The following is a 25838-nucleotide window of genomic DNA, read 5'->3' as shown; positions in this document are numbered from 1 at the left end:
AAAAAAAAAAAAAAAAAAAAAAAAAAAAAAAAAAAAAAGAGCAGGCACTGTTCCTGGTGGGGACTGGGCTGAAGCCTGGGGAAGAGGGTGCTGCTGATGAGGGGGAAGGGAGACCAGAAGCAACCTTCCCTCCTCACCAGGGAGTTTCTGCCACCAAAGAGCAGTGAAGGTCACTACAGGGACTGAATAGCGCTCAGTGGCTTCCCTGTGGGGAACCAGGAGGGCCTGGCAGTGCCCCTGGCTGTGCCTGGCTGGGTGAGAACTAGCTCTCCCTTGCCCTTTGCAGGGGCAGCAGAAGACCCCCAGGATCAGCTGGCCCCACTGGAGGGGAGGGAAGGGCTGGGAAGGAACTTACTGCTGAACGGCGGGTTCATTTCGGTCTCCCCGAGCCAGGCTCCATTTCAGGGACGCGCTCGCGCTCCTTGCCTTTTGCTCACCCAAGGCGGAGGGCAGGACAAGGAGGCTTGCAGGCTCCACATCCCACCCTCCTGGGGACAAGCCACACTGCCGATCTCTCCCCACGTAAGTGGATAAGTGGATTCACACCTCGCCTTCTCTCCTGCTCCCTCTCTTGCTCGCTCTCCCCCCTTGCAAAGACTAGCAGGCGAACAATAGGCGAAAGTCTAGGGATATTTACTAACTGATAATATCCCCACGTATTGCAGCCGCCTGTTTTCTCCCGTCTGATAAAGATTTCAGAGCCAACCACTTTCACAGAACAAGAAGGGGGAGGATGTTGGGTTTGGGGTTTTGATTATTAAACTCCCCCCCCCCCCCCCCCTCTCTTTTAAACACTTACCATTCACCTGCTGAGGGGAGTAGGCTTCTGATCCAGAGTCCGGGGGAGAGTCAGGTAAAGTGCTGCAGAGCGATCGGGAAAGAAGAGGGAAGGTCATTTTAAACCAGCTTCCAGCACAACCGATAGGGTCGAGTTTGATCAAGGCACCCTCCAGGCTCTGGTTGGAAATCCCAGAGTGGATCCCCCTCACCCTGAGCATGGCCAGCTGTCAAGCTGGGGACTGCCCTCGCTGTCACCGCTGCCCAGCTCTCCGCAGTGCTGCCCTGGACCTTGGCCACAGGGATAGACATTATGTTGGCGTGCCTATGAGACTGCCCCTCTGCTCAGCAGCTCCTGTCCAGTTGAAAGAAGTCAAACAGAAATGTTCCCCTGAGAAAGACCCTGTGCTTCACCGTGGGTAAATGGGTGGCTCTGGGGGAGCTGGGAAGCCTGTGGGCTGGATTCTGCCGTACGACCTGTACGCACCTGAGCACCACCACAGCTGCCGGCTGTATCACCCTGGCTCTACTCCATTGGCATCAGGAGCAGGATTTGGCCCTGACTGCAAAATGCAACCAAATAAAAGTGGGAGTTCTCAGCTGCGTTCTACAGCACACCCATGGCTTGGAGACTGCGGGACTGATGACTAGACCCACTGTGTGCAGTGTCAGCACAGGTGCACGGCAGGGAGCTTGTTAGCTTCTGCTTCCTCCCTTACTTTACCTGAAGCCAGAGCACACTCCAGGCAGCTGGGCCCTTCAGCCATTCCCAAAGCCCCTTCCAAATTGGTTTGAACCATTTTTTTCCTTCTCCTTTTCCCAGCTCCTCCTCAACATGCATGCTCCTGCAGAAGAATCTTGGACCTCGTACATCTTCAGGCCAAGGTAAATCATCTACTATGCTGGTACACAAGTGAACAGTTTGCTCGTCTCAGACATCAGTTCTTCGTTGGCAGTATTTTGAAGATCAAATCCATGGAAAAAAAATTGAGGCCCTGATACCAGCTAGACTGAGTCATGGTCACCAAAAAACAAAGCTGCAGCAGGGATGAGCAGGGAGATGGCAACTCTGGTGGCTGGAGCAGTCATTGTCTATGCTGTAGAGAAAGTCCATGCAATATGCTCTGCCTCTGTGGCAGAGAGATGTCATGGCAGAGAGATGTCATGGCAGGGAGATATCTTCTCTTCCCACTCGTACCCTCTGCATCCATGGGTGACATCCAGCTGTGACAAGCCCCACCACGTTTCAGCAGCCCAGCACTCTGGCAAAGCCTGTTCCTTCTAAGACAGAAATGGCTGCTTTCCTCCCGGCGTCCCAACACCACGCTCCTCATCACAAGCAGATTTTACATGGGGATCCTTCTCCATTCCCGCATCTTACGCCATCAGATTCGTGGCAGCAAAATAGTCCCAGACAAACCAGTGCTTCTTGGACAAAAGCTGTTCAAAAAGCAAGCAAGAGGCTTAGGGCTGCAGGGGAGGAAAGCTATGGTGCACGACGCACACACCATTCCGAAACCAGATCCCGCTGCTCCCGAGGGCACCCGCAACAGCTGTGAACCAGGACATCCACCAGCATCTTCCTGCATCAGAGGAGTCCACAGCCCAGTAAATGGGTTCTCTATGGTGTGCAGCAGTTGTTGGAGAGGGATGGGCTGGGGTAACCCCGACAAAGAGCCCTCACCACACTTCCCTCATGCTCCACCTTCATTTAGTGGCACCTTTCCATTCCCCTCCTATGCTTGGTCTGGAACATCCATCACCAGCCTTATTTTCAGGCCCTGTCCAAGCTGTCCACAATGTCCTATGATATTTTCTGTGAATTCATCAGGATTTGTGTCTCAGCAAGCCTCATTTTGGACAACAACAAAAGGGTGAGGGACAATTCAGGGAACAGTAGACTGGAAAAGGAGTTGGAACAGAAAGATGGGCACTACCAAAGTCACGCAGGCAGGTTGTGCAGGCAGAGCCAGCCTATGGACGGAGTTTGTTGGTATTCAACACTGAGACTGCTTCTCTGGGAAAAGCTTAGTACAGCAGAATGAGTCATTCTGTGATGCTGAAGAAATGCTGCCATCAACGCTGAACCAGTTCATCTACACCCAAACCACCTCCAACAGTAAGGGTTTGCTATGAACCCCACTTCCACTACACGCGATGATCACCAGGTCCTGGTGGAGCCCACTCACATAGCCACATGATCCACCACAGACAAAGCTGCATCTGTCCCCAACAAATACCCCAGTGACAGCCCTAAACGATTACAGAGTTCTTCTCTCAGCCACAGCGGTTCTTGATGTCTCCATCAGGGGTTTGTTGTCCTGGTGCAAGTCAAGATGACATGTAGCCAGCAGACAGGTAATCTGGCCTGGTTTATGAATGGAGGAGAGCTATGATCTCACTCACGTATTCTCACATCCTGGACAATGCCAGATGTATGCAGAAGAAAGGGATATGACAAAGGCATCCCGTCATACCTTTGGGTATAGTTCCCCCTCAGCCACATGCAGCCTTCTGGGTATGCAGCAACTGGAATTTATTCTGGGAATAAACTATGTGCAGATTTTGTTTGGATTGTCACATTCTGGAAGATCTTTTCAAGTTCATGCAAAGGGCCAAAGTCATCCCGGTGGAGCTACGTTAGAGCGGAATCATTCGTTCAGTGAGCCGGTGTCTTCCGAGCCCAGGAATCACCACGCCGTACTGGCTGGCAACACTAGAGGGCACACAGCAGAGGGAGAAAAGCCAGACGAGGGCTTGCAGAGACGAGCAGTCCTGGGCCCATCCTTGCTTCTGTGTCCCTTACATCCACATGCTCCACTGGAGAAAGCACAGACGGGCTATGCAGAGAGCACAGCGTGGCCACCCACCTCCGGTGCCACAGGGACAGGTTGGACCACGACACTGTTCCTTGTACAACCACCACCAACTGGCGAGACCTCCTGGTATGCTGCAGCACGCTTTGATTTCCATCTGCCCTGTTTCAGATCACCTTCTTGTTTCACTCCCCTGTGGCTGGGGGACAGCAACATGGACCAGAGGGATGAGGAGGAAGAAGACACGAGACATAGTCTTCTGTGTGGATCTCCAGGCAGCAAAACTTCATGGAAATGACAGCAGTCTTAGAGAGTTCCCCCTCCCACCATGCCAGCTCCTAGCCCAGATGCCACTGCCATACCCTCCTGGCACACCACGCCGAAGCGCTCTCCACCGAGGTGATCACTGCAGATGGCAGCTGCCATGTCACCATGCTCTCGGCAAGGCCATCACATGGAGCAGGAACATCATCCTTCCTCCTCCCAGCACTAGTTCTCCAATTGAGTCCATCAGCAGTACTAAGACTGTTATCCTCTTCCCCTTCACCAGGATGCATCCACAGCTTGTTGCAAAGGAATATAAATCAGCTCAGACACTCTCTCCTCTTGAGTGGAGTATCTAAAACACCAGGCCAAGAGAAATGCATCTCTCTGCCCAACTTAGTTAACACCTTCCCCTGGGATAGTCATTGGAACATCCTGGAAACGGAGTTTTATTCAAATGTATTCTGCATCTCTTCCTTCTTAAACTGGACAATACCACAACATTCTGATTTTTTTATTATTTTTATTTTTTTGGGGGGGGGTTACTCCTTTGGAGACCCAGGAGTTGGACTCAGTGATCCTGGTGGGTCCCTTCCAACTCAAGCATTCTATGATTCTCCCATCACGTGTTTGCATACGTAGAGTATGGACAACCAAGTCATCCATCTACCTGCAGAAGTGTGGGATGTCACTGATCCTCCCTAACTCATGCAGACAGAAAAGACCAAAACTGAACAACCTTTCAGGAAACTTCAGGACCTAGGCTTGTGAAAAAGCCTCTCTCCGTGAAGCAAGGGCTTAAAACAGACTGACGTGGTCAGCAGTTAAGGCACTGTGGGAAAAGCTACCTCAGGCCTCCGAGCACCACCAGCCTGGAGGAACGCCAGTCCCACCACGTGCCCTCGTTCTGCCACCCCAGCCCCACTTACCCAGGTGCGTAGGAGGCCTTGGGCTCCGATTTGATTGGAGGGACCACGTTGTTTAGGCAGTGGCCACCAAGGTAGCCCTTGGGCACCACCATGCCATTGTTGTTATTGCAGTTGAGGTGAGCACCGTAGCTGGGTCCGCAAGGGTTGGCCAGAAGAGGACCATGACGGATCGGGATCTGGCCGCCCGGGGGAGGAAGGTGGAGGGAACCGCTGGGAGCGGGGTTGGTGACATGCCCAGCGCTGGCGACGGAGCTGGGAAGAGGCGCGCTGATGGCAGCTGAGCTGGAGGGCTGGGGGTGCGCATAGCCAGCTGAAGCAGGGATGTCAGGGAAACAGCTGAGAGAGAGAAGGGGACAACCTCAGCAGCAGGACAGGCAGATGGTATTTTCCACCCGCTACCCAGCCCTTCAGCAATGGGGACGGAGCCATTCGGGTGATCTGGGACACCCAGAAGATGAGTGAAACAGCCAGCATTGTGGTGGCACGAGCAAGAGCGTACAGGTTGGTCACCCAGGTCAGTGGAACTGATGCAGCCTCAATGGCACAAAATCCACCCGTGGGGCTGTAAAGGCCAGAAGTGTCCAGGAAACCAACCTCAGTGCTTTTGAAGGCACCGGGAGACAGTAGGATCTGTGCTGCACCTTACGGACCAGCACAGGAAAGCTGCTTTGTCCTGTCAGCCGGAGATCCTGCTCCCAACCGATGGCCCAGACCCCACTGGCTGCTGCCCAGGTCTGCCTTCCCCCCATTTGCCAGTGCACACAGGGAGACCCTTCCCTTCTCCACACTCATGCTGCGCTGGGGATTTAATCTTTCACACCAAGCTGCTAGTGCTTGCTCAAATTCAGAAAAAGTCTTTTGCAGTGCCTTCAAGGAAGAAGAGACAGAAGACAGTGGCTAAGAGACAAGAAATTCAAAGGCAAGAAGCAGGGGAGAGATAGGAAGAAGAACTGGAAATAAATAAGGGAACAAAGAGCTGTAGAGGAGGACTCTAGGAGGGACAGAAATACAGCTAGGGCATACAGTGATTTCCAGATTATTTCTCACATTGCAGGACTGTAAATTGCTCAACACCTCTTCACAGAAAACGTCAGTGAATACTGTTTCTGTTGTGGAGCAAGGGAAGCACTTACATATCTGGTGAGTCCTCCTTGCTGATGTACTCTTCCAGGATGCTAGTGTCGATGTTAGATGGCTCCAGAGCTCCATTAATGTCATGGCCTGCAAGGGGAGAGGAGGAAGAAGCAATAGCCATTAAGAAGGACATGAAAGGCAACGGCCCTCGCCTTGCAGGTCAGAAACACCACCAAAGACCTTTGCCGAGTCAATAAACCAATCTGAGAAGATTAGTAGATGCTTTGTTTTGGAAAGGACCATCTATCCATACCCATCTGCACCCCAGCGTAAAACCAGACAGGTCAGCATGTGTGGGACAAGTCAGGGTGGTGACACAGCCTGGGAAGTTGGACATGCAGGTGGGGCTCATCTGCAGCAACCCGCGGGGCATGCTCTGGCCGTGGAACACGTGGGCTTTGTAGGAGCTGGGTTCAGGACACGTGGGAGAAGGGAGGTCATGGAGCCAGGCCTGATCTCCACGGAGCACGAGAGCCAGTTCTTGCCCAACCACCACTGACTTAGCCCTGACGCAGCCCGCAGCAGCTTTGTCAGCAAAGTTACAAGGGCTGCCAGCCTTGCTGGGGCTGCAGTTAATGGCTGATGGAGGGGCCACAGCAGAGAGCGATCCATGCAGAGGCCAGGGTCCTGAGGCAGGACTCGGTGGTGCCTTGGGAAAGCAGGAGTCCTTCCTTTTGGACCCTTGCCTCCGCTACGCAGAACACGCTGGAATTTCTCCGCCGCTGCCATGATGGCTCTGGAGCAGCTCTGGATGCCGCAGGAGCCCTCCTCCCTCTCCTCTCTCCTGCAAGGGCAAGCGGTGGACTTCCCTCTCCTTTCTCCTGGAGGGCTCCTCCTCCCCTCTCCTGCTCTGGGGAAGCTGGGCTGGGTTTTGTTGACAGAAAGTGCTTTCTTTATCTGTCTCTCTGAAGTGGGAGTCTGCAGCCCTCTGGGGTCGGTGCCAGCCCTCGGTGCCAAAGACACTGCCAAGAAAGTGGGAGAGAAGGCCCGCCCCCCCCCCCCGCCGCCCCCAGCTCCGATAACGAAGACGGGCCCTTCCCGAGAGGCCCGAACGCTTCACGTCCAAGCACAGTGTCCCCGGCCCAGGAGGAGACCCGCTCACGGCCCCCACCTCCCGCAGGCGAGGCGGTGGGGAAAGGTCAGCCATTGAACCGCAAAACCGAAAACGGGGGGTTTCAGCCCGCACCCAGCCAATTGCAGCACTCCCCTCTGCAAATCCCTTTCATACCAAGACAAGCAAATCGGCAGAAATAAATCCAGCCAGGAATTCTGCCAAACGGACAGGGTGTGTGTGCGGATGGGGGATCTCTCCTTTAGTAACCCTGCCTAGGGGGGACAATCCCGGGCATCCGTTCCCTTGCCGGACTCCTAACGCTTTGTGCACCGTGCACCTCCACGGCAGAGCCCGGGGACTCCGGGGACAAGGAGGTGACACTCTCCCATGTGAATCCTTGTTACAAAGGGTCGCATCCAGAGCACAGACATGCAATCCTAGTGCCGGGCTGGCACTGCAGTGGGACGAGAACAAGGCAGGCAGAGCCTGTGAGGTCCTGAGCTGCACCAGCACTTGCCGTCATAGAGCTGCAGATGCCCCTTCATGACAGCTGTGTCCTCTCAGCTCCTGAAGTTGCAGGGATGTGGTTGCAACCATGCAGTTGTCCTCCTTTGAGTTGTAGTTGGCTGGAAGAACTCATCAAGGGCCAGCACCACAGGTGCTTGTGTCCCTCACTCAAGCCCCAGGACCTTCATTACCCTGATTCTTCACCACCTACAGCTCTACCAAGGCACCTCTTGTGCAAGGAGCCATCTCTCGGCCTCCTCCGTGAGCATCATCATTGGCCAAAACCTTCTGCCAGGGGTGAGCACTGCCCCTCTTTGCCACCTCACCCTTGGTCAGACACCACGCTATAAATCACGATGCGTTTGGCAAACATCCACCTCAAAAGCTATTGGAAGGCTCATCTTCATCCCAAGGCCCAGGGTGGGGACCCAGGTTCAAAGAAGCAAAAAAGGCACTTGACCAATTTTGCTGCCTTTTCACAAGCTACTGAGCCAGTCCATAAAGAGATCTCAAGATGTCTGACCCCAACAGGATCCCCTCGCACCTACGAACTCTAGCAGCTTCTCCATGACGGAAGAGGAACCTGGGACCTGTCCAGAAAGGATGGGAAGCCCTCAACAGACAGCAGAGCTGCTGGGCTCTCATATTTTTCTGCTACCTTCTCTTAAAAGTCACCTTCAGGAGTGCTCAGCTGAGACCCAGGCAAAGGGTGCGATAAGCAACCTGACACGAGAGGTGCGTCAGCTGTGCCGCTGTGATAACAGTGTGGTGGGGGACTGGCTGCACATGTGTGATGGGAAAAATCTGAAAATGATGGATGGAGACACTCGCACCAGCTACAACGAAGCAGGAACACCGGGGCAGTGGGTCTTGCTGGTGTGCCCGCACGAGGAACATCACACCACCCGTAGCTTCCATGCAGGCTGGGCTCTAACCAAAAGCCAGCTTAGGTGATTAATTAAAAGCTAATACTTCTCCACAGAGTCACGAGCTCCTAATGACACTAACAACACTCCCTCCCCCTCCAATGTGGGGATTAGGAGGGAGTAGGAAGCCACGAAGCAGGGACCCTGGGAAGCATAACACCCACACGGCCCCACATGAGACAGACTCCTGCATCCCCTTGTCCCAGCAGGAGAGAAATGGAGAAGCCCAAGGAAGCCCCAAGCACTACTGTGCTGCTGGCATTCGCCTCCTTGCCATGGGAAGAACAGTAGCAATGCCCACGTAGCACCTCCTGTCCTGCTTCTGCACCAGCACCCACTCCAAAAAGTTCACTAGAGCTTCTGTCACCTGTAACCCCGCAGATGTCCCTGGAGCTCAACAGGACAAATTCTGCCCTCCAACCTGTAGCAGTGAGCCTGGAGAAGTGCTGCAGTGCCCTGCAGAACTGCCCAAAGAGCACCTTTGTGCAGAACAGCTTATTAGCGTGCTCTGCACACGATGAGCATCGTGGGGCAGGAGGGCACCAGGGCCAAGTAATTCAGCCACGCTGCACAACCCCCTGCTAACATGCTGACCTCCCTGTACAGACATGGAGAGGCTCCTCAGGTCAAACTCTTACAGGAAAACCTTCCATTTCACCACTCCTTCAGTCGGTGCTGCAAACAAACTCCCAAGCCTGCCAGATCCCTTTGTCCTGCCTTCCTCTTCACCCCCACATTTCCACCCCTTCCTCACAGAGGAGACCCCAAAGGTAAACTCTGCCCGAAATACAAGATGTTAATCCCGCAGCACCATCCTTGTGAGCAGCACTGGGCGAGCAGAGGCCCCTGTACGTGTGAGAATGTCAGGAATCCCAATGTTTGGACTGGTTTTCTCTGCCTTCCCCAAACCTCCAAACACAATCGACATCCAAACGGAGGTGCTTCCTGCACTGCCGTCTCCCCACTGCTCTGCTTGGATGGCGTGGGTCTGCCAGCTCGCCTCTTCTGGCGACATCCTCTTGGCTCAGGGTGTTCCCTGTCCCCTTTTCAGGGGCTCTGCTGCATCCTGTTTCCCATCTGAGATGGGCACGGGGCCTTGGGGCTCTGAAAGAGTTAAAGGTGTCTGGCCCCTGCGAGTCGTCATATTTACAGGTCTGAGAGATTAAAACCAGAATTTACCTCGAGTGATAGGCTGATAAGTTTATGGTATTTCTATTTATAACAGTCCCTCCCCCACCTATTCTTGCTCTGTTGCCTGTCTTCTAATCGCCCATAATCCTGCCTGGGTCACCTGCGGGTGGGAGGAAGGGAGAGAGCCGAAGAACTTCATCCTGGGATCTGCTAACGAGAACCAGATGTGGGAACCTGGAGATGACAACGAGGTCAACTGTTTTCATGGGCTGGGGAACATCAGCAAAGGGTGGGGGAATGCCAGTGATGAGGAGGAAGAGAAGAGGTTGTGCCAAGCCGAGGGCCTTGCCGCGGCACTGTAGCCGTGCACCAGAGGCTGAATTTTTGTTCTCAGTTTCAGGGACCCACCGCAGGGGTGCTGGTTTGAATTAGAAATGAAGCACTCTGCTCTGTCCTGAGTGCTGTGAAAGCCAGCGAGAAGAGGACTGCAATGAAAACAAATGAAAACCCACAGACACTGGTGAGTGTTTGCCACACATTTCCATTCCTCTGCCGCCATCTCAGCACTGTTTGGCTCCCAAAACAGAAAGGCTCAGGAAAGGTACCTGCAACAGCCTCTGCCACGCCTGTGTCGACAGCCTGCCTGTTTCCCCAGACACTTCTCCTGAAGTGCCGCAGACGTCAGGGCTGTAGTGCTGCTCTGCACTCACTCCAGACAGGACAAGGAGCTCCCAAGGCGCTGTGGAGGCCAAGCCCTGACCCCATGGCCAGGATTGGGGCAAATACTCGTGGTCTCCAGCCTGCACTGGAACAGGCGCCGAGCCTCAGGAGCACACCAGGCGGAGGAGGACAAATGCTGCCGGGCACTGCTCCCAGCAGCGAGGCATTGCCCGGCTCAGCACAGCATCACTCGCAAGCTCAGCAGCGGCACACCATGCCCAGACGGTCGGTGCCGCAGCGAGGCGCGTGGCCCAACCATGTTCCCCCCCAGGTTGTGCAATCGGCAGGCTGGGCTGCCGCATCGGCACATTCCCAGGGCCCCACGCCGCTCTGCACCCCCTTCGCCTTCCTCCCGTGTTTATCCTTTGGCCCTGGAGGATTGGCTGCCGGCCGGGCCGCGAGCACGAGGAATCCGGGCCACGGCTCGCTAACCAAACACCGCCTAAGCCCGGGGAGCTGTGGGGCCAGCGCTTGGCTTCAGATCCGCTCCTTCCAGCCGGCTCTGCCCAGCACAACAGCCCTGGCCCGCACGCAGGGAATGGCATCCCCCTGTGCCTGCACTGACTTGGGATGGGATGCAGCGAGGGGCAGGAGGCCACGACGGAGTTTTGTCCCTGCCCAGAGGCCTGGGTGACACAGCAGCCAGCTGGGCACAGCCAGCCATGCGGACAGAGCACGCTTTGCTGAAGGGGCAGCGGGATGAGCTCCCCCTCCTGCCATGCTCCCAACCCAGAGCTGCCCAGAGGGTGCGGAGGGGGGACACATCCCCTTCGGCAGGAGGGAACGCGACCCTGCAGCCCTCGCCTCCCCCCAGATACCGACCCAGCATTCCTCCTTAATTAATGCTCTTTATTACCTGACTGTAACGATAACCAGTCACTCCCAGCAGAAGTGGCTCCTGTAACCCGAGTGGGATGCCAAGCCAGACCTCTCCCCCATCTCCCCTAAAGAGCTTTTGGGACCACCCTGGAGCAAAGCCTCTGCTGTCCACAGCACAGAAAGGGCCCCTGGGGACCCCTCCCCAACCTGCAGCACGGCTTCCCCCCAGGGTGAGCCCCTCCTGACACATGGCTCCCCTTCAGCCCCTCCAGGACAGCCTGCTGGGGTCTGCACACGTTGCCAGTAGGGGAAACGTTTATGTGGTGCCAACCCATGCAGCTCCATGACTTTGGGGACCTTCACTTGATCCAAGAGCGATGGAGCTGACCTGCACCAGCTGATTACTCACCCCAACATGCCATCACCAAGTGGCTCCAGCTGAGTTAAGACACCCTCCTCCAGCACACACAAACCCAGTGCATGCCCCTTCCCACCACAAAGGGCAGCACTGCCTCAGTCAATGCAGAAGTACAGCCGCTACCCCACATCTCCCAGGGACATCGCGTTGTCAGCCCACCGCCAAGGACATCACCTGTCTTCCTGAAGCAATGGGGTGGCTCCTGCATCCCCACTGACACAGAGGTGGGGTTTAGCCAAGGCCCCGGATTCCAAGTGCTATAGAAAGAGCTGTAGGGTCTGCTGTGGCCAGGAGGACCCTGGAGCAACAACCGGGCTGAACGGTGAGCCAGTGGCAAACCTCCCAGATTACAAGGTGCAACCAAACCATCGCTGGGCTGCAGCCCAATGCCGAGGCAGCAGCAGCATTGCCAGCAGCATCCCCGCATCACCTGGAAAGGCCCCCTCTGCTCTTACACCGGCCCACATCTCCTTAGCTTACGTGCGCAGAATAGATCTGACAAAAGTGCCTTCAGATAAGCCAGGAAGCGTCCCTAAGTGTTTAACGTGTCCTGTCTCAGGCCAACAGCAACCCTTCCTCCCATACCTGTTGCTACTCCTGACCTCCTAGAAGGGAGGTGATACGAGCCAGTGTATGAAGCCTGTACAGGTATACAGGTAGATAACGCCCTCTCTCCCAGGCCCTGGGGAAGATGAGGTGTGTGGTGACATCCCAAGACAGAAGAGGAGCCAAAGGAAACCATCACGCTACACAACAGCAGGGCAAGGGCATGTTCCTCAAGGAGCCTTTCAGAAAAAGTCAGTGGCTGCATACTGAAGAGGTGAGTGAGCCCCATCCTCCCTCCTGAACCCTCTTCTTCCTCCTCCCACCTTCCTTCTGGCCTCTCCATCAGCAGCACCTTCTCCCTCTTCCAGGCCCTCCCAAATGTCCCCAGCTCCCATCTCTCCTTGTCCGTTCCCTCTCAGAGCCGCTATCCCTCCGGACCCGAGTCCCTTCTCCTTCCGGCTCCCCACCCTGGTCCTGGCCTTTCCTCCGCCCTTGCCAGCTGTGAACCTTGGCTTGGATAGAGCCATTGTCCTCCGGGCATCGGGGCCGAGGAGGAGGAGGGGAAGGTGTGAGAGGGGACACAGTGGAGCGTTTGTGTGTGTCCCCGCTGCCGTCAATGCCCTGCTTGTCAATTCATGCACTAAGATGGCAGAAACAGCAGCACCCACACAAGCGTCGCCATTTGGCGGGTCCAAGGTGCCTCCCCTGGGGGGCACATTGCCCTGTTTGTTTGGAGAACCAGAGGCAGAAGATAACGCCTTTATCTCCCTCCCCAGGCTGAGGGTGCTGGAGGGCTGGCAGGGAGGACAGCAGGACCAGAGATGACCACTCCATCCGAGCGTGCTGGCGGCTCCTGAAGTCGGGACGAAACAGGGGCACCGCCACGTGAGGCCGGCTCCACAACCCTCGCGCCTCCGTTCCCTGTCCCAGGAAGACGATGGAATGGGGAGAGGCCTTCAGCCTCTGGATGCCTTCGCTGAGGCTCCTCCGCACTGCTGTCTGGCCGCCCCACGGCCGAGCAGCACCGCGCGCCCTCCTGAAGCCCTGCTCTGGCTGGGGTTACGGCACGCTGGCCACATGGCCGCTCCACTTGCCCTGCCTCAGGTGAAGGACAGGGCAGAAAAAAGGAGACCTCCAAGCCAAAGCTTCTGCTCTGGTGCTGAAACCCCAGCTGTGCCGCTCCTCTCGGCCACTGGCTATACATAGATTGCAAATTTTGGGGACAGGAGCTTCTGTCGGGTGACGACCGTGAAGGCCTGGCTCAGCTCTCTTCCCTGTCAGCGTAAACTCTCTTCAATGAGAATTATTATCTGAACATATTGGCAATACATGAAAAAAAAAATTAAAAAAATGGAATTGCCAGCTACATATTGACATTAAGCAGAGACTATGACCCAGTGCCCTGGGCCATGGTCAGCAGTGACTGGGAAAGGAAAAAAAGAGTCAGGGAGGCAAAGGGACTTGACAAGGCTGGCAGAAGGTGCCTGTGCAATGTCACTGCCCTGCTACTGCCAGGCAGAGCGCCCCAGGGACGCAGTCCCGGACACTGACCTTGCTGCAGGGCCACTGGCACTGTCGGGCTCCTGGAAAGGCTATGAGGAAACTCAGTGGTCCAGGAGCCACGCTGGGGCCCACTTTCAGACCCGTTATGAAGACTGCAGAGGAGACTCGGGACTTGGAGCTGCGCTGCTTCCCCTGGAAGCCCCCCAGCACAAAACAATCCTTGGGCGTGAAGCTGAACAATCAAACAGCAACAGAATACAAACCTACAGGCAGCCAAGCATTGCCAGGAACACCACGTCCAGATCAGGCGTCTCGTTCCTCCCTTCTAGCTGGGAGGCAACAAGGTCCCTCCTGTCCAGCCTGGACAGCCTCCAGAGGAGGCTGAGTGTACGAAGGCAGAGCTCTTTATCCAGATGGGACTTCTGCCAGGGACTGGGGAGGGCCATCACTGCTTTTGTGCAACCAATCTTTCACTGATCTTTCACAAACAGGAGCATCGGGTCATTGAGATCTTCCTTCTCACACTGCTGGGACACACAACTGTGCAGCATTTGCTCTCGGCACTACATGGCAATAGCATTTGCTCCAGAAATACTCCTGCAAAAACCACAAAGGGCACCAAGAGCTTCTTTTATCACTGGCTTCCCCTACCATCACTGCAGGAAGTCCTCATTCACCTCTGCTTCACTGGTGGCACAAACCTCCCAAGACCCAATACCACTTTGCAGGATCCAAAAGCAGAGCAGCACGACCGAGAGAAGCAGACCAGCTGGGCAGACAGGTTCAGGGCAGTCATTTCTTTCCCCAAGGAGGAAAGAAGAAGATTCAATGCATCCTGCTTCAGCACCCCAAGTCTTGCTTGGCAGCCATAGAGTATGAACGGGGTGTTTGTAGGTACTGCCACAGGTGCATGCTGCCCTAGAGCAGTGCTGGGTTTGCCCAGCGTGAATCTTCCTGCTCTGCCACTTGGCTCTGGCTCAGGACCGGTTCAGGAGCTGATGTGCCCTGCTTGTGAGTTCTTGCCCTCCTTGTGCCATTGAGGGAGGGATGGACTGAAGGACACCGTAGACACTAATTTCTCCAAGTTCATCCATCTTAAGACAATACTGACTTATATCCCCGAGTCCACAGAATTTTACTCAGTGTCCCCCATCAAACCCAGAACTTCTCGCTGCACTGGACGCATCCTTTGGACAGATGCAGTCCTGAATTAGGCTTCAGCAGATCAATTCATCTCCTGAGGAAGGAGAGACACTAATAAACCTGCACCCTTTCTTCTTTGTCTCAGTTTGCATGATGTATCTCCATACCCTTACCTACTAAAGAGCCTTCTGCTCTGAGAAAGCTACTTTTCAGCAAGACATTCATGGACTCGCTCAGTCACCTAGTCACCTTCATACTTTGCCTTCTCCTGAGCTAGACTAAACTTCTCTAGCCAATAATGAAAAAAAAAAAAGCTCAATTAAAATGGTTATTAAAAAAAAAAAAAAAAAAAAAAAGATTATTGCCATACAGGCTATATCCATAGAGGCTTTCAGACTGAATGCTGTTGTTTTTTTTAAAAAAATATTTTATTTCCTGTTTGCATTTGCTGACAGTGAGCTTTCTCCTGCACTGGAACATAGCTCCTGCACCAGGGATTTAGCAAACAGTTACCAGACAATACAAATCAGATACGGAACGTGCCACTTGGATCCCATCCACCCTGCAGGCTCTCTGTGTGTTCTGGGTCTCACTTCAAAGCAGCATGCTGTCTGGAGCAGTGCAAGAGAGGAGAGGAAAGGTGCCTGGCATGCTGCTGGAGGACGTGGGGTATGGAGGGCAGCGCAGAAGTATTCACACAGACTGGAGGATGAGGAGGTCAGCCTGCTGGGAGGCACTGGCTGCACGTGTGCCTGAAGGCAGAATGGCTCCACAGGCTCTCGATGCACAAAATAAGGAGTGTCCACGCAAAAGACAAGCAGAGGCAAATTCCGGCACTGAGAGGAGGGTGAGACGTACCCAAAGCGGCAGAACCACGATATGAACCCCACGGCAGCACAGCCTGGGCTGCGAGGGGCGGACGACAGTGGGTGAGAGATCCCCACCAAGTAATGAGTGCAAAAGAGATGCACGGGGAAGGTCAGGGCCCCGGGAACCAAACTGAGAGCCCTCTCCTGGCACGTCAACCTGGGCAGACCTCTGGGAGCCATCCCTCCTGTCCTCAGCATGGAGGCCAAGCGGCAGCAACAGCGGCTGCTGCCCAGCACCACTCACCCAGCTCCTGCCACCAGAGAAAAATTCACGCGCAGCTCCCGTGTCGCAGCACCTGCTGGGAAAAGCAGGTCCCAGGTGAACCTGGCAGCCTGCTGCCAGTGCTGTGACAGAGTCAAGTTACGAGGGAAGGCAAGGAAATCACACGAATCGCGTGAGTCATTAGATCAACAGATTAACTAAACTCTTAGAGCTTTCCGTCCAGGCCAGCACAAGGTCACTCACTCACTCCCAGCTTGCCCCGCGGGGCTCCGTGCCTTGTGCCTGGACTTTCATCGCTTCCATTCGGGAGACAATGCCGCAGGCCCACACTCAAAGTCTGGCTGCTCTCCTCAAAGGCTGACCTGAATGCTCCCTTTCTTATCTCCATTCACTGCCAGTGCCTAAATAGCACAAGGATCTCACAGCTGGGCCATTCACTATCTCCTAGCCACAACTGCTCACAGGCCCACTCCTCCGGTCTCGACTGCCATCAACCTGACATTATCTGTCTCCTGCGACTGTCTCCAGCCTGTGCACAGCAATCCCCTCACTATCACCTTCCATCGCCACCCCAGCATCTGCCACAACCAGCAGCAGGAAAGAAGGCTGCCTCTCTCCCTGGCAGTATCTCTGGAATTATTTTTCCCCAGGCGCATCTTGCTCTGCTTTCCAAAAAATGAGGGACACAGCTTCAGCTGGGCAGAAACAGAGCTCTTCAGCTGACATCATCAGCAACGGTGCAGAAAGCCTGGCCTTCCTGCAAAACATGCTTTTGGTCTTTCCACTCCGTGCTTGTGGTACCAGCAGCATCTCGAGGTTGCTGCAGACACCTGTTTGGGAGGTGACTGTAACAACATGCTCTGGGGCTGCTGGGACCAGGGCTGTCTGTTCAAGTCGCTGCCCTGAGGGTCTACAGTCTTGAATTTCTGCAGTGCATTTCACTTAATGCCAGACGACTTCCTGATTAGCAACTTCCCCTGCATGGAACTGGCAGGGAGAACACAAGAGAGATCAAATGCTGCATCACTGACAGGGCTAAAATACCGCTGCTTATATCAAGACATCAAAGAGCAGTGTAGTCACTGGCAGAGCCCCCCAGGACTGGTACAAGCACCAAAGCATTTCTTATTGCTGATCTCTGCCTGGCAAAGTTTGGCGGTGGCACACTGACTGGCGGGATAGCAACAGAAAGGAAAAAAATAGGTGTATTCATTCTTACAGAGCATCCTGAATCACCACCTGAATGCAGCATGTACAGGCTGTGAAACACATAAAGAAATCCTAATAGTAAGGCTCCAGTATTTAGGACTAACCACAGCCACACGAGTCCTTGACATGACATGGCATCTATGGCGGTGACCGCAGAGTTCTCTGCGCACAAGCGGGCCATCGAGCAGACATAGGAGAAATGGTCCTGGCTTTCTGCACACCACTGCTGGAGTCCACAGCTTGCTCGGTGCAGAGGAGGATAGGGAAATGTTGGAGAGGCTTTGGACAAGGTTGAAGTAATGCTGCCAGGGATGCATATAAGAAGCTTCACAAAAGCAGGTCCTCGCCTGGCCTATTTGTTGCCGGGAGGCTGAGTGGTGGTGGTTCGGTCCTCACATAGAGGAGCTCACATTTGGAGAAAGCAGTCTGCTGGGAGCGAGTTGCAGCTTCACAGAGAGGATACGGCAGCTGGCATGCAAGATTTGACAGTGTCAGCCACAAAAGGAGATGTTGTTCCTGGCAGGGAAGAGCAGCTCTCCACGAGGGGTGAAACCCACAGGTCAGGGCCCATCTGCTCCTCCGTGCCTGCAGAGCGCAGCCGCAGCAGACCCAAGGCCCTCGTGCACGACTGCAGTACAGACGAATCCTAACATTACTGGTCACCACCTTGGGACCTGTCAAAAACTGCCCTCAAAGAGATGCTCTAGGAGCAGTTATACTTCTCAGATACCATGGTGGCCCCTTCTACTTGTAGGGCCCACAGAGCCCTGAATCCCACACTGCAGAGGCAGCAGAAAGCCTCTCAGCAGAGGCACAAGAAGCTCAAGGAGACGAGACCAACCTTGCTCAGCACAGAAGGCCACCACCATGGCCTGCTCACTGACTGTCCTTCAGGTTTCTCACGTCACTGGGTAAAAGGTTTCAGAGGTAAGTTGATGATTACAGGTTGATTTAGGATTTTCCGCTCTACAGGAACAATTTGGAAAATATTTTCCTATTTCCTTATCCCTACTGTAGCTCACCAGTCCTGACAAAGGACTACTGTTGGCTAAATTCATTCAAAGCACATGTTACTGCAACTCCCAAACTCATGAACTGTCCATGGAAGGGGAGCAGAGAGTGCGCTGACTTCGTCCTGCTGCCCCCAGCGCCAGCACAGAGCGCGGGGCTCGTCCCTTGCCCGAGGCTTTCTGCCAGTTGCCAGCTGTGACGGGAGCTTTCCTGGAAGCTGCCACACAAGTGACAAAAACATTCCTTCACCTCACGAGAGAAGTGCTAAAATCTACCACGGAGCTAAGCTCCCTCCTAGGGCTGCAGGACAACTCCTCACTGTCTGTGAACAGCAGCAGGAGCTACAAGTGAAAGGTGACAGAAGAGGCTGGAGTGGCTCTGGTGGTGGCTGTGACCAGCTCTGGGAGGGAAGCTGAGTCAAGAGCATGAGCGATGAGAGTCAGCCACCCACCCACCCCCACGGCAGCACAGCCGCTTTGCTTTGTTACCCCACTCTCCTTTCCTTTGTGTCAGACCCCAGCACACCTTTGGAACAGCAGGGGTGTGACCCACTGCGCTTCCTTGGGGGCTCACTGTGCGCTGGGCTCTGTCTCTAAACAAAACACCCCCTTCCCCTTTTGCAGGTTCCTGGGTCTCCTCCAGCAGTCTCTTCACACACCAGGAAAGAGCAACACTCCATCACCAGTCGTGTATATCAGCGCTTTTGCCTTAGGTCGAGAGCTGAATTAAACGGGAGACTTGGCACAATATGCCGCCCTCTCAGTGCTCAGGGAACTCCCCGGAGCCCTTCCACCCAGCTGCACCTGCAGATTGGAAGCAGGATGCCTTCATCCCAGAGAAGCTGACCGTCCCGCTGCCCCCCTGTGTCATCCGCTGCCCCGCTGTGTCATCCGTCCCTGTCCTGCTCGCCGCAGCAGGAGGGCCACAAGCCGTGCGGGGACAGCAACTGCTGTCCAAGGTACCGCTGCTCCCGCATGTCTGCGGCCGCACCGGAGGGGAGAGCCGAGATGTCTCTTTCCCCGGACTGTCCGCACCCACCGAGCGAGCACAGCGATCTCCGTAGGTTGTTTTAACAGTACTGGCTCACAGAGTGCCGGACCCCACAACGTCCCTACTCACAAGGGGAGAAGACAGTTCCCAAGATCACTGGCCTCTCAAGTCTTCGCAGGGGACTACGCCGATGCAAGTTTTTAAAGGTTACTGCAAATTAATTTCTGACAATCTCTGCGAAGTCTCTTTGACTCAATGTCCCCCAGAGAAGTCCTCAGCCCAGGCAGACTCCCAGGGCCGAGCCATGGGCAAAGGCTACTTTTCATAGTCCAATGGGATGTGTTCTTTCCTGTAAAAGCCCCCAATTACAGCTATGTTTTTATTTATTTGTTTTGTTTTTTATCAGCTAAAACACAAACCCAGAAACACACATGATGAGAAGTCCCACAGTTCTCCCAGCAAGGCTAGGATGTGAAGATCAAGCTCATGGGTAAATTCTTACTGGCAGCAAAAACAACCATCCTGTTGTTCCTCCACTGCTTTACCTGGCGGTTGTGCTGCTCAAGGCTGTTGCATGGGTCAGGCTAGAAGACCCGATAGTCCTCTTTGGCCTGAAACTCAGTTAAGCCTCGTTATTTTAAGAAAGGGTATTTCCGAAGTAGGAAATACCGGAACGTAATTTCATCAGAAGATGCTGCCACTGCCTGGGCCTTATGAAATTAGCAAGGAAAGAGGAGCAAGCAGTGCTAAGAACAGAGGCGAAAGGTCACTTTATCCCAGGCAGTCCTCAGCTGCCTCTGTAAGTGGGGAGGCTCATCCTTCCACCCAGACCATCACAACTCGAGGGCAGAGCCTGCCTCTTGCCACCAGCCTGAAGAGCTGCTGTGCAGCCAGTGGTAAGGGCAAGCCCCTCAAACTTCCCAGAGGCTCACTGACACGAGGCTGCGGGATTTATTAACAGACTCATGACGTTGCGGAACAGCAAAACAAGATTTAACACTGCTCTCCTGCAGTGTTGGTCCAACAACCAGCACCCTGACCCCTTTAAACAACAGGTTGGCCAAAGCACAAAGCCTATAGAAGTTGGGTTTCAGCCCTGCTGGAAGAGAGAGCTCCACACATTTCCCTCAGTGACCATCATCCAGGAGCAGCCCGCATTCCTGAAGCTCATGTCCCCTTCCCATTTGCTAACGTGAATTGTTCACTGGCTGGTCGTCGCCAGCTCAAAACACAGAATAGGGACACATCCGACCAACTTTCTCCATCCCGTTCCTATCTAGCTCTCAACACTCACTGTCTGGTTTAGTTTCCCAAGCTGCAGAGAAGAGGGCTGACATAAAAAGCTAAATAAAACCTCACTACCATCCCCCTCAGAGAGCCAACTGAAAGCACTCTATGAGGGGCCAGACCTCTGCTAGTGAAAAGCACTGTGAGCACCTAGCGAGGCACTGCTCTGCACCGGGGGGGCAAGTGTTTGTGGTGTCTGGTACCAGGTTGGCAAACCATCACAGCTCACTGTCACCGGTACCATCCTCATCTCTTTCAAAGCCAAACTTGGCTTGGGTGAAAGGACAGCCCAGGTTCTGAACAGCCCAGCAGTACAATCATCAACTTATTTGTGCCTCTACCTGGTATCCCTTCAGCCCCCCCAATGCCAACAACGAAATTGGTTTTAAAACATCATTTATCACCTCTTTCCCCTCTATGTTTTCCTCTATGCTGCAGGTGAAAACTCATCACCATCCAGCTGTCCATCCCAACAACCCCTCATGAGGGCTAAACTAAAACAGGAGAGACGGACAGATGCCCTCCTACTGCCCACCCAGAACTCCCCGCTGACCTCAGGTTTCGATTCGGATGGGATCTCGTCAGGGAAAGGACTGTTTCTGCTCTTACACTGAGCTGAGCATGGATCATATTGTCAGCAGGCAGCCAACTGTGAAATGGCTTGATGGCCCTTATAATGTCCTTCTTAGGCTTTTGCTTTGCTTTAAGCAGGTGTTTCATTTCCAATAAAGTCAAAGCGCGCTTTTTAGTGCTTTATTGAATCAATGTCCATAACCATTGCTTGTCATAACAGAAGAGATAAGCCAAGATCAAGCTCACTGATAAATTGTTTGGTTTCCTGTTTAGCTGGATTTCCAGCAGTTAGCTGTAATCCGCACAACGGAGTAAAAGTTATAAATGATAGCTGTTTATTAATAAGTATTGTCAGGCATACAAAACAAGTGATTCTGCACGTTCCAAATCGAGTTTTATGCTCTCTTTATGCAACGTTCACTCCTCACGGCTGCAAGCAAGAGCGGCTCTGCAACACTCTACAGACCTTGTCGTTAAAACAGACAGACAGCATATAGGACCTAGGCTTCCAGCTCTTTGGGGAACCCTGCCTGTGTCTTCCCCAGATCCTGTCCCATGCCCACCCCACACCTTCTGCATCATCTCCTCCCCATCAAGTACTACCATCTTCTCTTTGGAGAAGGAAATCAGATCTGTTTGGCACTCCAAGTCTCATGAGGCAATACACCACTGCAATATTAGGGTGATAAGGAGACCCTACAGAAGAAAAATTTAGTCCCTGCAAAAACTGCTTTCATCACCCTTTTATAAAAATCAGAGACATGAAAGGCTAGGCCATGGCTGCTGGCACTGCATGTGCCTATCAGCTCCTTATTCACTTCTGGTCCCTTCCCACACTGCTTCAGCTAGCCTGTTCAGTCTCTATTCACACGATGCACTGGTTTGCAATCACAGCCCCACTTGTTTTGCTCTTCCCAGTGATGCGGTTGGTGACTACTTGGGGCACAATTCAGTACATCTCCTTCAATACACTGCAAATGAATAATGAGAGCAGCGCAAGAAAAGAGGATTTGATAGAGCAAAAGGAATGAGAGATGGGGAAAGGGAAGAGGGGGGAAAAAAGGAAAAGTTTATGCAGTCTAGAGAGGCTAGAAAAACCTTAACCACTGCAGACTGACGCCAGCTCTCCTTCCACTATGCCCATCACAGCAGCTGGGGTGTGAGAGAGAAGCAATGATGCAGCACCAGAGGGAATGGCTCCCACCCCTGCCGGCAGCCCTGCACACCAGCCCTAGCCCTGGACACGTCACATCACAGCCGTGCGGCACCACACCAGGACCTCTTTCCCCTGGTTCTCCCTAGCCTCTGCCCTCAAATCCCGACACCAAGGCTATTTAAAACTCGGGTCTTGGCGCTTCCAACCAGCCCTCCTCCCCAGCAAAGCCAGCGAGTGTTTGCTCTCGTTCCCCAACAGGTCTGGTGTCTCTGCTTTGCCCCTCTCTCCAGCCCCGCAGCCCTGCTCCTAGACCTCCCTTTCGCCATTTTCTGTAACCGCATCGAAACAGACGGAGTTCAGGGAGACAAGCACAGACCCTGAGTATCACACTGCACTTTCCCTCGGGAAAGAAGCCTTTCATTCAAACATGCCTTGAACGTGCCCTGGGGCATGCTAGAAGGAAGGCGTGCTGGATGTGCAAGGGTTTACCAAAGTAGGCCGGTCAGGAGCAGCAAGAGGTTGTATCCATGAGACCTGATGTGCGAGCCAACAGGTAGCCAAGCGCGGTGTCCAAAGCAACCCACCCCTACACCTAGGAGCACCCCTTCTCCCCACGCACAACGGTCTCCTCCATGGGCTCTGCACCCCCCCTGATCCGACAGGCTCATCTCTCTCTGTCTACCCCGAGCTCTGGAAAAGCCCAAGGTGTCACGGTGCAGGATCTCTCTCCTGCAGGATGCCGCCCCCTGAGCGGGTGCACAGGGGAGGCACCCGGCAAGCACCAGCTTGGGCCCAAGAGCCACGAGCCCCTTCCTGTTTGTGTCTCCAGTCACAGCTGCTCCCCTGTCCTCTGGCAACGCACATGCTAGTTAATCATTCCTCAGACACATTTAGCTTATCGGAGGGTGCAAAGTCCAAGCCCCTACCAGCAACACCACTGGAGAGAGGCAAAGGGGTTACCCAGTGAGCTCTGCCACAGCAACACTGCTCCGAGCAGGGAAATCCCAGGCAGAGGTGCACCGTGGGGACACCAAGCCATGGCCTGGGACCCTGGCACCAAGGACAGGCAGACTCCAACAGCACTGCTGCATGCCAGGGGTCTGTAGGTCACACAGCCTTGTGCCATCCTGGCTCCCCATGGGGTCCAGACACAAAAAACATGGATGGGCAATGGGGGGCTTTTGGAGAAGCTGGTGGTGCTGGTTGTGCATGAAAGCTTTCCTCCTCCAGACTCTACAGTCCCTTGGGCTTCTCTGCGAGATACCACAGGACAGATGCCAGCATGCATCCCACATTAAGCTCAATGAATGATTCTCAAGCACCAGCTCCTGCTTTTTACCTCAGGGGGAAGCTGGTTTTAACCTCCTGGACAGGATCCACACCCTTACATCCTACTCACATCAATAGTCCTAATCCTTGCGCCCCCTGAAGCCACATGAGAGCTTCCACATCCACATCTGCTCTCCAGAAGACCCAAGCCACTCGCTTCCACTGCTGCCTTCTCGCGCTCATGTCTGTGCCCATGGGACTCCCAGCCCACTGACATCCCAGCAGAGAAACGCTCCCCCTGCAAACACCTCAACGAACGGGCAGCACCAAGGAAAGCAGAGATCATGTCTGCGCTCCAGGGCGCAGCACCGAATGAAGAAACACCTCTCCACAAGGCTCCCTGCCCCAGCCGCTCTTTGAGCCCACTGTGCCAGGTCCAGAGCAGCGCTGCGGCCGCCTGCCCCTCCAGCTCCCAGGGCAGGGCCGGTACCTTCATTTCACAACAGGCTCGATGGGGTCAGTGCCCGCACCTTGCAGCGCCTGCCCTCAGACAAAGGGACTCGGAAGGCCCTACAGCTGCGCTTTTCCCTCAGTCCAGCCGGACACCCCCGTCCCACGTCTCCTGTCGGGCATCTCCTTCCCGCAGCAGCCCTTGTGCAATCCCAGCCTGGGAGCAGCCCGGGTCAGCTCTGAGTCACCAGCACGCCCGTTTCCACCAGCCCGGTCACACCTCCACGTGCCTCCCTCCATCGGCCCTGACGGCCCCCTCTCGCTGCCACCTCCTCTCCTCCCAGGCCCTGCCTGGTCCAGCCGTGATCCAGCCACGGCTCGCAGGACGCCGGCCAGCAGAGGACACGTTAACCAGAGCGCGGGCAAAGTACCTCTCGCCGACCCCACGGAGCCTCCGCGGGTGTGGGCGCACGCCTGAATCACAACCCACCCCTTATCAGACATCCTCAGGGACCCGCCCTCCTACCAGCAGCTCCCTGGCCTCGCTCCATCTGGATGTCCCCCGTCCTTTTCCCCCAGGAAAAGCTGAGGAGGGAAGGCTGCCCCCAGAGAAGCGCCAGCACATTCACAAGGCCGCTCTGGAGGCGCTAGCCTGGCTCTGAGAAGCAGACGAGGACAAGCGCTTTGGCTGAAGGCTCTCAGGACCCCCTGCTGGGATGCAGGTAGCAGCTCCCTCTGCCCAGGAATGCCTCCCAGAGCTGCAGAGGGCTGCTGATGAGCTCAGGAGAATGCTTCTCTCTCCTCCCTTCCTCCCTCCTTCGCACAGGGCCTGGGACGGAGCCGTGCTCCCCAGCAGCCTCGCGTTACCTGCCCTCGTTCAGGACACGCTGAGCAAATGCGGACACCAGGCTGGTCGGGCAGGGGAAGCTGGAGATGGAAGGCAGACATGGGAGGTCCAGCAAATAAATCACGCTGGAAAAAGTGATGGAGAGGGCAGAGAGAAAAGAAAGCTGAGCTGTGGAAGGTAAGGAGGGATCTGTGCAGTTACCTGCTCGGATCCAGCGCATCCTGAGCATGGTGAGAGCAGATGTCAAGCTCCCGCCGTGTCCCTGCTCTCCCCCTCTGTCATTATGCTGCCTAGCTCAGCTTGTCCAGGTCCCAGGGCTGCTGCCTGCTGGTTTTTCTATTCCCCCAGGGAAGAGTGGGAGGGCCAGGGAGGAGGCTGGGAGGCTGCTGCTACACTCTGGGATTTGGGCCTGCGAGGGGATTACCAGGAGGGATGGTCATGTGTTAGTGCTGTACCAGGTTCCCCAGGACCACTCTGTCACGGGCTAACTCTGCTCAGCAAAGCGCTGCGCACAAAGCCTCTTACCTTTGCCGCTGCGCCAGCCCGGCCCCAGAGAGATGGTCACACTGCAGAGCCGCCGCTTCCCCGGCCAACCCTCCTGACGGCCGGGTCTCGGCACGGAGCACCTGGAGCAACGCGCAGCAAAGATCACGCCGTGCTTTTCGCTTGGAGCCTGTGATCCTCCGTGGCCTTTCACCGGTGCTTCCCCTCACTCCCGTAAGGCCAAAGAGCTCCGCACAAGCACTGCGGGTCAGCCTCGCTCCAGCGCAGCGCCAGAGCTCCAGGATGCGCTCGGGGAGACAGCAGCTGGACAGGCAGAGGCTGAACAGCAAACATGAAACCCAGCTCACAAAAAGCCATTCCACTCCATAACTCAAAGGAACCTCTCTGATCCTCTGTAGTTACATCACTACATCGAGATCTGGTGTCAAAAAATGCACATGGGGAGAGCTGTCCTGGCCCACGACTGGCTTCAGTCCCTTCTGTTACCACTGTTCTCAGCCACAAGAGACCACCAGTCTCCCCTCTGCACTCCTAAGCAGCCAGGAAGCCTCCAAAGCAGCCCCTTCTTTCTCTACAGCTGTTTCGTGCACTCCTCCAAGGTTTGTCCCCCGGCAGAAACAAGGTCGCCATGTGCTCAGCAGCCCCTGGTGAGCTGTAACTCACAGCGGGGGTCACCAGCACTGCCAGCAGCCAGAGCCCCTCCAGCCCAGGGATGCTTTCCCCCCAGCGTTTGGCCAGCTCTGAAGAAGAAAGAACGACTCCT

The 25838-nt window shown here is 54.8% G+C and overlaps 1 protein-coding gene across 4 annotated transcripts in view; it reads right to left on the bottom strand.

Annotated features, from left to right (window-relative positions):
• Window positions 1-25838, bottom strand: part of MYRF (myelin regulatory factor) — a 61861-nt gene that overhangs the window by 31606 nt on the left and 4417 nt on the right. For 3 of the 4 annotated variants that reach the window (XM_035326600.1, XM_035326602.1, XM_035326601.1), the window contains exons 3-5: window positions 5920-6007; window positions 4787-5122; window positions 800-861 (exon numbers count right to left, since the gene is read on the bottom strand). In XM_035326600.1, coding sequence (XP_035182491.1) covers window positions 800-861; window positions 4787-5122; window positions 5920-6007 — 486 coding nt within the window. The remainder of the gene's footprint in view (window positions 1-799; window positions 862-4786; window positions 5123-5919; window positions 6008-25838) is intronic. The other variant, XM_035326603.1, reaches the window with a different exon arrangement.

This window comes from Oxyura jamaicensis, chromosome 5 (assembly GCF_011077185.1).
Source record: "Oxyura jamaicensis isolate SHBP4307 breed ruddy duck chromosome 5, BPBGC_Ojam_1.0, whole genome shotgun sequence".
Lineage (NCBI taxonomy): Eukaryota > Metazoa > Chordata > Aves > Anseriformes > Anatidae > Oxyura > Oxyura jamaicensis.
This window is presented reverse-complemented; position numbering and strand designations above follow the sequence as displayed.